Source organism: Macrosteles quadrilineatus, unplaced genomic scaffold (assembly GCF_028750875.1).
Source record: "Macrosteles quadrilineatus isolate MER2022 unplaced genomic scaffold, UCM_ALF_1.0 Scaffold_7__1_contigs__length_78375512, whole genome shotgun sequence".
In the NCBI taxonomy this organism is placed as follows: Eukaryota; Metazoa; Arthropoda; class Insecta; order Hemiptera; family Cicadellidae; genus Macrosteles; species Macrosteles quadrilineatus.
In genome coordinates, this window is record NW_026542600.1 from 36,931,656 (window position 1) to 36,947,033 (window position 15,378).

The 15,378-nt window shown below is 34.9% G+C and overlaps 1 protein-coding gene across 2 annotated transcripts in view; it reads left to right on the top strand.

Moving 5' to 3' along the window:
* The first annotated feature begins 147 nt into the window (after positions 1 to 147).
* Positions 148 to 15,378, top strand: part of LOC128998471 (juxtaposed with another zinc finger protein 1) — a 33,478-nt gene continuing 18,247 nt past the window's right edge. Inside the window, exons 1-5 of one of the 2 annotated variants that reach the window (XM_054424605.1) lie at positions 150 to 448; positions 6,114 to 6,329; positions 11,132 to 11,243; positions 12,743 to 12,847; positions 15,144 to 15,287. In XM_054424605.1, coding sequence (XP_054280580.1) covers positions 349 to 448; positions 6,114 to 6,329; positions 11,132 to 11,243; positions 12,743 to 12,847; positions 15,144 to 15,287 — 677 coding nt within the window. In that variant the 5' untranslated portion in view covers positions 150 to 348. Of the gene's footprint in view, positions 449 to 6,113; positions 6,330 to 11,131; positions 11,244 to 12,738; positions 12,848 to 15,143; positions 15,288 to 15,378 lie in introns of both variants that reach the window. The other variant, XM_054424606.1, reaches the window with a different exon arrangement.

Genomic DNA, 15,378 nt, shown 5'->3' on the forward strand with positions numbered 1-15,378 from the left:
ATCAACGTAGCTCAGCCAATCAGAAAGAAGCTAGCCGTTGGATTCCGTTGAGTTGGTGTTGGAAGTTACTAGGTTGTGGCCCCTCCTACTTCTATTGATCTCCTAAATTTAAGTTCCAGGGTAAAGTCAAATCAAGACTTTATTTTGTGACTTATTACATTTTGAAATGTTTGCCACACTGATAAATATAAATTTACATGCAGCCCATTAGTCAATTTTGTTTCAACATTTCTACGTATGATTTTTCATTGAATTTATTGTGTTAAATTAAATGTGTTGGTTTGTAATTGACTAAAGTGCAGGACAGCTCATACTCACGAGAAATGGAATCAGCTGTTTAACTGTGTAATGGCCGTGTTCATGGTTAATATTTGTAAATTTAATGGATGTGGACTTACATTTCAAAGTTTAGGAGAGCTAATATGGCATATAGAAGATAACCACATTGGTAATATAAAAATTAGTAACAGCAATAATATACTTTTAGAACTCTTTGTAACCCTTTCCATCCAAGAGATAGACCTAAGTTAGGTTAGGTCAAGGTCTAGGCTTACCATCGAATTTGGAGCCAACCCTAGTTCTCAGAGAAACGAAAAGTTTTCAATGAAATCCATTTTAAGGTTATTTAAAATACACACAGTCCATTTTAGAACAACATTTCTAAAGAATGATGTGCATTAATAATTTGCCAGTCAGCTCTTAAGTTGTGGTCTTGCTTGTATTTGGTTTTTCCTAAATTTTTGTTTGGCCCTATGACATGATTTTGGTTAAAATACGAAAAAGTGTTATCATAATTTAAAAGCCAAAGAAAAAAAAGTCCCAGAATCATCTTAAGGGTGCGCTCTACCTCAGCTCGGGCCATGTTGCACCATTGGACAGTGCCGCAAGCAGCGCTTGCAGAGGTTTCCAAGATTACTGTTTTCGAATTTACCAATAATGATAGCTACCCACTATAAACGGCTTATACTTAGTAGCCTAGTGCAAATACCAATCTAAGTTATAAGTTCTGCGTAGGCTATTTCAAATTTTCAAATAGGCCCTAAAGTGTTTTCATAAGTTAGGGCTAGTTGAAAAGACCTTTTTTTCTTGTCCTACAAATCAAGTTTATAAGGTGTGTATTAAAAATTAATGAAATAATGAAACGCAGAACTATAGAAAATTTCATCTTCTTTAATATGAGGCCTTAACTTTAATTCTACCTTCAATGTAACTTAGCAGGTGAAAACAGTAGGCATAATCTTGCAAACCCTTGCATTCGGTTGCACGTCAGGGGTAGAGCGCACCCTTAATTTTAAAATTGCCTTAGGGTAGGTAGCCTACTATAACTTACATAGGGGAAGGGCAATGTTAATTTTTAGGTGGATGTAGTTTTCTGTTTAGATAAGGTAGGCCTAAGTATAAACCACTTAAACGTAAGCCCGGTTAACTTGTCTTACATACACATATTTTTCTTAGTGTCAAGTCTTGCTTTGACCAGTGGTGGCGATAGGAGCTCGCCCCCCTCCCCCTCACAAGTTTGTTCGCCGGGCCCCCTCTCTCAATAATCCTAAAAACATTTTCATATGTATTACCGCCTAAACTTGCACTTTAGCTTGGCACGGTATCTCCCGAGGCACTGAGGCGTCATCATCGTCTTCAATGATCGCGGCAAAATCGTGAATACTTCCTTGGAAGAAACATTATCATAGTCTACCGTGATTTCAACCGAACCTATGACATCATCAGATAACAACATCATTGTCTCCCGCATTCACGGCCCAATCCCTAATATCTCCCGCGATTCGTTGTGACGGGGAAGTCATTTTGCACAGTCGTGGCAAAATCCTAAATACCGTATATCGCTCGCAGGAAAAGAAACGTCAATAACGTCTTCTGCAATCCGGCAATCACGGCAAAATATTGAACGTCTCCTGCGGCCATGGAAACATTGTCATCGTCACCTGTGTTGAAATGTTCTCTTTGATATCCTTGATCGTGGCAAAAACGTAGGCCTAATCTTTCAATTTCGTGAGCGTAAGCCTTGCTGACATAAGGCTTTTATTTTCAATCGGGCATTATTGTATTGAGAACTGAGAAAATAGGCTCAAGATTGATTTTCTGACAATGTAATTGATCTCTCAAGCTTGTAGGCCAGACAGGCACTGCTCGGATCGAAAATCGACATTATATAAAAATCAACAGTTTCCAAAGCAAACCAATATTGAACCGATCGGATTTGGCCCGAGGCCTATAGGTAAGTAACATTTTTTACCTGACTCGAAGTAAATAAATTTAAAGTGCAAAGTAACAAATCTAGAGTGCAGCCTCCTAATAGTAAAAAATGAAATTAACCCTCCGAGCGTCACTCGTCGAAAAATTGACGCGCGACACACTTTGTGTAGTGTCACGCGTCGATTTTTCGACGCACGAACATCGTTTACGGCGAAGGCTCTATGACTGACTGAATCGGATTGAACTGGATCGAGTTAGGTATCGTTCTTTTCGTTATATTCTACGCTTTCTCCAGAGGTCTGTCTCTAAGCGCTTTATGTTCTCCGAGCCGATCGTAATTGTAGCAGACAGCTGACGTGCGTATTTGTAAGCAGCTAGGTTACCCTCGGACCGATGACTGATGTGTTTTATTACGTTTATCATTGTTTTAGTGTTAAAAATCAAAAGTAGTGATATACGTGGTGCATTATAAGAAGATTTAAGTGATTTTGAAGGGCTGGTTGATGATCCTGAAGAAGTAGATGTAGTGATATTGATGTAAATTATCAGCCAGATTCCTAGCTATGGTTAGGCTATGCATTCTTAGCTAAACGCTATGTACTGAAATCTGTTTTTTGCCCATAACTTATTTATTTGCAAATCTACTTCCTTATATTATTATATATTTGTAATCCTCATAAAATTTAGAACAAAGTGGCTATTTTCAAATATTTATAGGCCTATAATTTATACAATTTCATTGAGCGCGAACTTATTTTTTTTTTTTGAAAATTTTCAAAAATATTTTTTTTTACCTAAAAAATTTTTTTGAAACAAATGTTCCTTATGTTTTATGTATAATATTGAAGCCCATGATTTTACAAACAAAATGGTATATAGAACAGTAGAATTAACATTGTTTTAAGCTTCTCAGATCCATTTTAATAAAACCTTGCAAATGCGTCAAAAATAGGCGGACATTAAGGCCTAAACTATGGACACTTGGAGGGTTAAATGAGAATCCTTCTTTAGCATCAATGAATGAATACAATTATTTATTAGCTAGTGCTCTAGCCACTTAGATTAATTCGCCGATCTGATCGTAAAAAATGTTCATTTATTTGAATCTGCATATAGTGACCCGCTAGGGGGCTAGGAGGATTAACATTAATGTTTTATCCTCCTAGGCCCGGGGCCACATTGGTTCTAAATTCGGCCCTATTATATACAGCGCCTTCACACAGTCCACGAGAACAGTTGATGCAACCTGCATTACCGATGACAATTCTTTTACTAAGGTTGGTAGAGAATTTATATCAATCGGCCAAATAATACAGTAGTGTCAGTTAAGCTGCTGTAAACTACAGTACTTGTCCTAGTGCTCTTACTGGGTTTAACAAATTTTCGTCTTAAAAAACATATGGTAATTCTCATATAAATATTGTTTTGATAGGGGGCAAGTGTGGCTGAGCCTGTCACACAACTGCGGGCCAGCGTCCCGGTAAAATTTCCCGAAAAATCCCGGTCAAGGCTCATGGGCCCCCCTAGCTCGCAGGCCCCCCTCCCGCACCGCAGGCCCACTATCGCCGCCACGGGCTTTGACTCGAGAACTCTTTTTATAATATGCCTATCACCTCATTCAGTTGTAGACCCGTGTACATTGCCAGATTTATAAGATCTAAAAAGTATTAACTTAAGTCTACACTCTAACCATTTGGAACTGCAGACGACAAGGTTGTTTCAAAATTGTGTCAAAACGCTGTTTCGGTACTGCAAAAATGAATTTTTAGTCTAAGTTACTGAAGCGATAAAAACCAGTAGTAGGTTCACTAAAATTAACTTAGTTGGTACTTTTAGCTCATCAAAACTAACTTAAAGATCAATTTACTCTGTGATCATTAACTTTCTACAAATTAAAATAACAAATTGCACACTTAAAGGGGTTAGGGGGGGGGGGGGTTAGGAATTAACTAAAGTTATTGAATGTTTAACATTCCTAGAGCTTTGGGTTTAACTTATATCCTGTAAAAGCCTAACTTCAGTTTTACTTTTCTGAAATGCTACCCTACCTACATAGAATAGCTTTCTGTTAAGGAGCGTGTGACTTTTTTAGATGAGAGTTATTGGAACATAAAAATGAAATGTCGTTTTGGGATAGGTTTTTGTAGACATCACCCACTAGTAGTGTTTTTGGTACTTTGGTATCATCCGGAGGCCATTTATTTTAGAGGGATTTATTTTAAGGGTGACCAAAAATAACTACACAATTGAAAAGAACATATTTTAATTGACTTACTGTCCAAATTTTATATGATTACGATTACGATTAGCGGCCTTTGAGTTCTGCCTCCCAGAAGGCAGCGATGTCGGCGAGGATTGAGTTGAATGTGTCACTGCCGCTAGCTGCCAGATGTACTCCTCCCAGTAGGTATGCATCGCGCTGCGGCGGTTATGTTAGGTTAGGTTAACATAAATATGTTGGTAAGACATTCCTCGTTTCGCTATGAATCAAACAATACCAAATGAGTCATAACTCAGGATACTGATCCAGATATAGGCGTGGTGACAGGTGATGCACGCGCTCCGGTCAACGACCTGACCTTGGCGTACTTGGAGGGTATTTGGCGGACGAAAGTATGACTTATCTGGTATCGTTCAGTTTATAACAAAACGAGGAAAGTCATACAAATATATTTACCAAAGGCCCATGACAGGTTTTTTTTTATAAGAAAGATAGAGGAATATTTTTATCTTCTGGTGAGCGCAATATATACCTATAGTGTAGCACACATTGTTTCCGTCTAGACGTAAACTTACTAAGATTTGTGTCAGTATGGAGAATACCACCTTTTTTAAAACCCTTTACTATTGTCCCCCTGGTTTTGGTCCTGTTCTTACTTTTGCCGTTAATTGTAATTTACATCTAAATAACTTATCTTCACATCAAACTTTAGTGTTACCTGATCTCTTTTTTTCGTACGCCAGAAGAGGCATTTCACAAGAGAATAAATGTTTAGTGAATGTGCCGGGAATTGAAGCCGTCCCTCCCGCACCGATGTCTGAGATGCTAACCACTAGGCTAGCAACAAATTGATAAAAACACACAACAACATCTCAGAAAACTCTTACTCTTTAAAAACATAATATGTTAAACTTCTACTAAGTAATCTAATTAAAATAGCTTGTTCAACTGGTGGCCGACATAATACATCTTTATATTTCATTCAGTTGAAAAACTTTACCGTTGTGTAAAAGCAGGGAACACATCGTTAGGTACATTGTAATGCTAACTTGAATTTTGTCCGGGCATTGTAAATCGTCTTGGGAACAATGTCACTGCATCTTCAAGCTCTCATGTACCTCTACTTGTTCCTGTAGGCCTATCTCAATAGTCAGGTCGTGAATAAATTAAAAAAAAAATCTCTCATGTCTATAAATTATTCTGAGATTACCACCTCAAACTAGCTGCAGGCATGCATTTATATATATAAGACTCTTGACAAACGCATATCTTTAATTTGTAATCTCCATGTTAAGCATAAACTAACTTAAAACCACCCTCACAGAATACATGTATTAGGTAATCTTGACTGAAACGTCAATGATCTGGATGGAAAGTGTTTCAGCCCCCTCCAAACTGATAATGTGGTTAAGAATTTGAGCCATCCAACTGTCTGCAGCCCTGTCAGTATAGTTTATTACAGTTTTGTCGACATTTTACATCTATGATTAGCAGAATCTTAAATGTTATACGTGAATCTTATATGTATACATGAGAACTGTGTTCTTTTTGCTAATTTTTCATGAATATTTTAGACACAGATATTATGAGCTAATTTAATTCTATAATAATCGGTTGATCACGTAGTATTATCAACAAATGTGGCTAAGTTACGGGTAATGTTTCAATTGAATGGTTTCAGATTACGATCCTCTAGTTGTAGAACAAAAAGAGCAACAGCAACCACAATGCATGCCACTGAGCTACATTCTGCCGTTTTTCACGGATGCGGCTCGGAAGGACCACAAAGACGTGAAGCCCAAAATGAACAAACCTTTGGTGACCAAGACCTTGCCTTCCCCCTCCACCCCTACCAATGTCACGGTCCAATCTTCGACACAGTCAGTCACACCAAATGGTAAGAAATTATGCCATAAAGCTGTTGGAAAGGTTTTTAATCTTTACGTTAGGCCTATATTTCACCTGTTGAATTACCAGGAGTTCAAAGTTCTTTCAAGTGGAGGTGCATAGCAACTTAAGAGACCACAGCTCATAAATCTATCAATTAAATGGATATATGTGAGCGTCCACTCTATATTGACACATCTGTATACTGGATTGTTGTTTTTAATAGACTCACTCTCTGTTTCCGAGTCATCAGCGATCGTCAGTTTACACATTTACAATTTTCAGGCTGTGGAAAGGGTTATTCTGCAGCTCTTCAAATGCCAAAAAGTTGTGATAACCTGGTATTTTAAATTTGTCTGGTTTAAGCAGTTCTACATCCATGCACCAATAGAAAAAGACTTTTTTGATTGGCGCTCAGTTGGTTGACTAAAAGCTAACAGTTAGTAATAGGCCTAGGCAATGTAAATGTTTAGTTGTTTACTCAAACCACCTGTCCTGGAAGGTCCCATGATACATATATCTTCACTTAGATGCTCGGTATTATTCCTGCTTACCATTAGCAACAGAAGGTATATTCATAGCTTGATTATATTGCAAATACAAGGGCTAGGCCTATTCAGAAAGTAAACAACGATCCCGTTTGACGAGGTGTGCATTCGTTGATTGCACATGTTCGTCTTGTCAATGATAGCCCAGCTCTCACAGCAAAAAAATGTTGTGTTGCTCGTTGCCTCAATCAACATTAAAGTTTATAAAGTCTGCTGCAATTGAAAATCCAGCTAGTAAAGATTTGTGGTCTGTAATACGATTTTGTTGGCCACAAACTTTAAACCTATAGAAATATATCGTCAAGTCTGCAAAGTGTATGGAAATTACATACCGGTTGTAGATTAAAGATCTCTCCGGGGATGGTGCATTCAGTTTTAATATCACCAAACAAGGTTGATGCCAAAGTTTTGTTTTTGCATGACAATGCTCTAATTCACACGATAAATCTATTCAAAATCTGCTTCATTCGTTGAAATGGAAGATGTTCCCTCAACTATTGATTCAGACCACACCTTGCTCTGAGTGTCTTTCACTAGTTTCCAAAAATGAAGACTTGGTTAGCAGCATATGGCTTTGCTGACGTGGAGGAGCGTAGTCACTGGGTAGATGAGCTCACAGGCTGCAGACCATCACAATAGAATTTAAAACTCGTCCACCGCTGTGATAAGTGTGTCAATTTGTTTGGCAACTATGTAGAATAGTTTTTGTGTGGGCAAAGTGGCACTTTGATACATTGAGAGAAATGTTAACGCACTTGAGCCGTAGGCGAGTGGAAAGTTTCTCGAGTGCAGCAAAGGCAGTTTGCACACGTGTTACACATTATATTTTTCCTACAGTTACTATAAATCATATAAATAATTAGTCTTTCAAACACTGTACAACACTTTTTTAGGTTCGGTTAAATCCAAAAATTGAACGAAATGTGAAACTCTTCACCAGCTGATCGTAGTCGTAATATCTTTAAGTGTTGCCAACTTATTTTCAAGCGTACACGGATTACGTGCATAAGAAAAGCACGCTGTTTTGTGTTGTTTGGTTGGAATACTGGTGTGCGCAGTCTCTTAATTTTGATAGGATACCAATAGGTTTAGAGAATAGATATTTGGCGCAACGTTGGTCACTGGTGGACAACTATTATCTCTCTCTGCGTTTTGTTTTGATAGACAATAGACAAAGCTTTATGATGTTCTGAGCCAGCTCAACTCTGTGGACCAATCTCTGCAAATGCAAGAATTTGCAGGACTTCTAAAAACAATGCCTACATTCTAGATTAAAAGATAAACACCATAAAAAGTCAACATGTCCATATACTTGCAAGGTAATAAAGACATTTCTTCTCTTTACTTGTGTATGTTATACCGGTAGCCGGATAAGAGTTTCTACTGTACTGCTAAGAAATGTAAAAGAATACCTGTGGGAATGGGTGCGTGGGGCCATAGAGTTGAGTTTAGAGATCCTCAGCTTTCTTTACCGGCCAATCATGACGGAATGAAAGCAACTTCATAGTCATCAACGAAAATCTTAGTTCGATAATTTTACAGCCTAGTCAGTCCTTCCTTTTTAATACATCCATAATACCAGTGTTTGAAGTTCTGTTTATTATGTAGGCCTAATCATTGTTATTTGTTACTTCTAAATTGATTGAAAATTCAAAAAACCTAGATGTATGTTAGCAAAACCAAACACCACCAAGTAGCCTTAGTTTAGTTTATAAGGTTGGTTTAGTTTTTGGAGGATAAAGCACCTGGCCATTGGCTGATGTATGAGTAACTTATTGTTTTACCAAACTATCTTGATTTGAATTTTTTTTAAATGCTGCCTGATTAATTAGTTAGGAAAATCTCTGTTGATTAAATTAATCATAAATGATTTGCAATTACTCATAATAATACTGCATTTGATTGTGTCCCAATTAATTAACCTATTAATTGTTTGGGTTGTTAATTTAATGAGTTGGAAAATGTAATTACCACTCCTAAAAATTTGTTGTTTATTTTCATTTTTTGTACCAGATAAAAACTACTATCTTAGTCAAAGAAGTTATTTCTAGTTCAAAAATGTTTCCCTAGTAGGAAATGTTTTCTCACCAAAACGAACAAATCCTTTGTGTTTTGCGGTTAGAAAAGAGTTTAATGAAGAAAACTGTTTGAAATATTGATAATTGTAGGTTCATTTGTAAATGGATGGATTTTTTTGTTTTGGCGCATCCCATTATTTTTTTATTGGTGGTACAAATTTTTTTCTTAAGTGTTTCATTGAAATTAATACTAGGAAGTTTTAGGAAGTTGGCATTGAAGAAATACACTCTTGGACTGTTGGGAAATCTTTGAAGGTTGAAGAGAAATTGAATTGTATTTCTCAATTAAATCCACAAATGTGAGAATGCTGTTCTTGATTTTAATGGCTTTGCTGAGAAGGGTTTATGCAGATTATTATTTTAAGGACAGTTTTATTTTGAAGTAGTTTTTTGCAGGGGTATTTGTCCCAACCACTGTTTTAAATAGAGACACTATCATAGTTGACCACAAAATCCTTACTTAACAATTTAAATATAGATAATTTTTTCTGTTAACATAAAGTTAATTGAGGGTATGATAGGTATGAGTAGTCAAGCTGCAAAAAAGCCTCATTACTAAACTTGTATTTATTTATAGTGAAAATAACACTTGGTAAAACATTTTTTTAAATAATATACTATAGTTGACCAATTGTGTTGTCAGATTGATTCTTACTAATGAATGCTGGTTTTAAAAATCATAAGAAAATTGTGGTTATGTCTAAAACTGTCTTGTTACCTGTAAAAATAATCAAGAAAATTATTAAACCAATGATAAAAATTATCTTATTGTATTACTTTATCATCTTCAATGGGATTGGTATAACAAAATGTTTAAATTTAAATACCCAATTGTCAAGACGGTATGAACGGGCAGACCTAGCCATTGTAGCTGATATGAGCCGCCTTGACCCTGAGATAAGCTATATCTTCACTTACTGTTGAGTTTAGAATCAAGGTTGTTTTAAAGCAAATATATTTTATGCTAGAAATAATTTCCTAATTAATACATGCATTTGAATGAACTTAATTAGGAAAGAGTTTGTCTAATGAATTTGATTTGAAAAATATTGTTTACATAAATTGGAAGTAGGTCAAAGTAAAGTTGTAATGAGTTACTATAAATTGTAAATTTTAATTATTATCCCTTCTATAAATATATGTTGTCCCTATTTGATCAACATAAATTATGTAGCCTGGTATAATGTGCAAATTTAATCTGAAAGGGTGAAACTGTCCTAGTTTTATTGTTATTTTAAAAACACTCTGCGATCAAAATTTTAAAATTTATGTTTCTGGAACTCAAAGGGCACTAAGTACTATCTTTGATGATATAATAAAACATTCCATTTCCATGTGTAAGTTGTTATTTCCAAGCAGGTTCCAACAGTTTGGATGTAAAACGAACATTGAATCAAACCACTTACAGAACACATGTTTGCCAATTAATTATTATTGATTTTTGTTTAGTTTCAATTACATCCACAGTTTAAAGAAGCCTCGCAAAAATATAAAGTTATTGTAATCTATAGCATATTTTAAATTTTAAAAATAACCATAGTATTCAAAAAATAAGAGAGAAAATAGGCAAATAAGAGAAATCTTTGGACGGCTGCCATTTTTGACTCGGTTGTCCATTTGAGATCCAGTTGGTGGCACCTATGCTTACCTTTAAAATTTTCAACTTACTCCCTATGGGCCGTCCCCCATAGGTGATATCCCATCACTATTTACACATAAAAGTAGCTTACGGTACTATTATCAGTAAAGAGATGCCAAATTTGGTTGTGATATCTCTTTTCCTTTAAAAGTTATAAAGTTGTCTTAAGACTTAATTGTCACCATATAAATGGGATGCGTACACTGGTGTCTAAAAGTCAATGTTTCTATTGAGCTTGTTATACAATTAAACATTGTATTGTATTGTAAGAGGTATTATAGTAAGACTCAGGGTCCTAGCACGTCAACCAAAGCTTATTGTACATACCTCACTCGCCACTAATTTGGTAAGCTATATGAAACTAATCCCACTTAAAGGAAAACCAAGCATTTAAACACTAAGTGGTGCTTCATGGCTTAGTGTTTTGTCAAAATGGAGCGAGCATCCTAATTAAACTTTCCTTAAACAAAAATTTACTTAAATTTACTAACAGTGTTTAAGTTTATAAAAAAGGGTATTAACATATTTTAGATTTTTTAATTTTTAGTTGAAGTTCCGGTTTCACGGGTGAGTCCAGCCAAACCAGTTTCAGTCGCAATCATTGAGGTTACGCCAAAAATTAGACCTCTGAAAGCTCAATCACGAGCTATTACGGGCAAGTTCTAAGCTCTGTTTTACCTCATCATTTTTCAATCGACTAACATTGGTTTGCTTAACACGTGTTGTATCTTTGGTTTTTTGTGTGGTTGAAATTTGTTGTAATGATTAGCTTTTATCGTCGTATTTCGACATAATGATTGCCTATTCTCATTTTATGATATATGGGTTTCAAAGAAGAAAAGAAGTTTGATAGGACATGGAAAAGTAACTACAGTAGCTATATAAGTAAAATAGATAACACATCACTATTTCAAAAATTGGATCGAAGTGACAAAAATTTACATAAAAAGACGCAACAGTTCTGTTTTGCAAGGTTATTTCATTGTTTTTATTGAATTTTCATCACTGTACACTACATAATATTACTTCTATACTAACACTAAGTAGATAATCACTTTACTTTCAGTATATTTGTAAACTTTCCTTACATTACATATTACATTATCAATCCAATAATTGTGTTTTTTGATATGGTATATATATATATTTACATTGCATGTGTTTTGTATATTTAGGTTATACTAATCCAAATATCATTTTCGCTTACACTGTCTCTTTGAGACTCTGCCCTAAATGTAACCTTTTTTTCTGGAAAAGGAATCAATTTTTCTAAACATATTACTCGTAGGCCTATCTCTTAGATTAATTATTGTAAACCTTAAATGTTTCTCAGATATTGTATGTTTTGAAGAATAACCCATATTACACTTAATGTGCTGATTCTTCATCTTATCATATATATTTATATAACTTAAATTCAAACTTGTTATTGAAATACATGATGGAACTGTAATTATTGATATAGATGTAGGTACAGACTTTATCAATGCTAAAAAATTTAAAAGTTATTGTTCTATAGGATTTTACTTCAATGAACTTGAAATGCAAATAATCATTGGGCGTTTTTATAACTAGGAATTTGTCAGTTACACAAGTTACATTCGAGTTAAAGAATCTATTCACTGTAGAAAGAAAACCAATGGCCAATTACAACAAATAATAGCTGTGGTATTTATAGTTTTAAACAACGACAATTTTTTCTATCATGAGGATTAAAAACAATTTAATTACTTTAATTGACACTTGCTAGTAGAGAGGGTAAAAACAAGTCTTTGTAATATTTTGTATTAGCTCTGAACTATAAAACTACCAAAAATCCAACCAAATTAAGTATTTGTATTTGTTTTTATGAATTTTTGTACAAACTATTTGGAATATGAAATAGCATATATTGTAAAGGTGTTATGGTTAAAATCATCTTTCAATGTAGTTTAAACAGGTTAGCCTCTTTAAAGCACTGTAGTAGAAGAGAACATTTACAAAATTAAACCATTGAAAATGGTTCTTAAGAAAGACTGATTAGTCTATGCTTAAAGGGTTATATTCCAAGAGATATTTCTTTTAAATTTACAAAGACCTATAAAACACACACACAGCATTTTAATAGATAGTTTTGACTAATGCTATTTAAAAGTTTGGTTGTTTCATGTCCAGGCAGCGAGGCAGATGACGATGAGCTTATGAGTGAGTTGGAGGATAGCAACGACTCATGGACCACCCCAGAAGAGTTCAGTTCCGAGTTCATCCTACGCTACGGTAGCAAGTAAGTTATGATTGGAAGTACAGTAAAAATCAAACTTGGACCTATTTGGCTTTCTGATTTTTTTATTTCACAGAGGTTGTAATTAGGGACAACAAAAGGGATAGTCTTACTTGTGTAAATTCCTTTGTCAGTAAAATGTTTCAAACTTCTTCCCTAGGACTGTTTTTTTTATTGTTGTACCATGAACTTGGATGTTGTACCGTGGTTTGTACATTTGGATGTAATTGATATAAGGTCTCTTAAAGGATATATCCTGTGTGGAATTCATTTGTGCCTTGGTTCATTTGATCTAATTCGAGTATAATATCCTGTAAACGTTGATATGTTGATTGTACTTTTGGATGGAATTGGTCTTTCTCGCTTGTCCAATCACCCTTTCCCAGGGTCCTAGGAGCTGGCTGGGTGATAAAATCCTTTGCTTTAGCATGAGTAAACTCTTAATCTGATCTCCTCTTTGTACAAATATCATCCAACCGATTGTCGTCCATTTCAACAACGGCAGGAGTCCATTGTCACCTTTACACAGACATTCTTATTCCTCCTTGAAACATTACAAGGATCAAACATGTCAAGGGGTTCATACCATAACACCTTCTCCGTTTGGTACAAAAACAACCCTCAAGACTTTAGTATTTTTTAAAAGTTCATCCGCTTAGAGAACAGTAGTTACTTGTGGTTAAAGTATCATCTGCATGATATCCGTGTTCTTTACTGATTGTTACTGTAATAGATCAGTTGTATTGTAATTATATCATAAGTCGAAAAAGCTTTATATCTTGACAAGAGGATAGCAATATCTTGGATTGGAGCATGTCCATCACATCTCTACACACCTCAATGTGTTATTTTAGAAGTATAACATTAAAATGATACCGTTAATCATAAAATTTAGGTTAACTACCATAGGAATGAATTTATTTCATTGGTACTCTTAAGCCATTTCCTGTGTGTGTATTTTTTTTATATAGTTTTGGGCATATGGCTACTGTGACTTGCTCGAATTAGGCCCAATCTGCAAGTTCAGTTTACGATCACTTTAAAATTCAGCGGCCCTGTATACTGGTAATCACATGACGGATGTTTGCTTCCAAATCATCCAACACTTATGGTTAATCGATAGTTGCTTCATGTATCCCCAAAAAGCAACAGGATTTGGAGTAAAAAAATCCAAGAACATTTGTTGAAAAGCTTTTGCCTCCATTAAACGTCACTGGTTGGTTTGCATTGTGGGCCGGTGGGAGGGACTGTTGGCCCACATTTGTTCAAAGATGATGCCGGTAATGATGTTACTGTGATTGAAGAGCACTATAGAACTATGGTTAACGACTTCATCCTTCCTCACTTAAATTGTGATGTAGAAAATTTGAGGTTTTTCAATTTTACCAAATTCCAATTTCTCCAATTTCAACAAATATTGGAGGATTCAAAGCAAACATCAGTTTTGTGACTGTCAAAATACAGTTCCAGCTTCTATATAGGTAGTGATCGAAATCTGGATTGCACTTTATTCGAGCCAGCAGTTCACCCATATGCCCTTAATTATTTTAAAACACTAAATGGAATAAAAGTACCAATGAAATAAATTTATTACCATAGTAAGTAACATATTATTTCCTGTGTTTTATCTTCTAAAAAACACTCTTCATTCCATGTTCACCATCCAATGGTGTCCATATAGAAGATAGTCGTGTTATTAACATTCCTCATGTTTCGTTGGTCAACTGTCCTCCCATCTATCTTGAAGGCACTAAAGAACATTTTACTAATTTTTGTACTTATATGCTTTTCCTTGTAGTGTTTTATTAATTTATTTCTTTGTGTTTGAATTAGTTTGTATTCAGTATTCACAATAAACCTAAACTCTACAAAAAAATGTAAGCTAGGGACAATAATAGCTTAAAAAAGTAAGTAATACTGGTACTCCATTGACTTGGAGAAGTTCTATAAGATTACACTAAACAAAAAATTAAAAATTACAAGCTACCACGGTAGTACACATTTTCAGTGTGTAGTTTGTACATTGTTTCTATTGATTTGTTAGGGTTGTAATTTCAATCATAAACCTACATTATTTTAGTCTAATGAAATTTTAATTGGTCCTAATCATCATCGGACATGTGTTAGAAGTTACCTATCACCTATTGTATTTTTTTTAACTTTTATTTTTTGTCTTATCGTTTGTAGTTTGACTCTCACAATTTAATCTCATTCTCATAACATCTGTGACTTGCTGTATTGTTTGCTAACATATTCAAACATCAATGTTGTGTTTTGCACAGCTGGTTTCTGTTTACAGAATGGTAACACCAAGTTCACCAGGTCCTAACGGAATCAACCTGGAAAAGCCATTTGCCTGTCCTGTACCTGGCTGTAAGAAGAGGTATAAAAACGTTAACGGAATCAAATACCATTCAAAAAACGGTCACAAACACGATGGAAGGTAAGTGTTTTTTATCAATTACTCAAAATTTAGAAAAATATCTTAGAAACTGTAAATTACAAGTTATGGTCTAAAAAGATCAGGAATAACC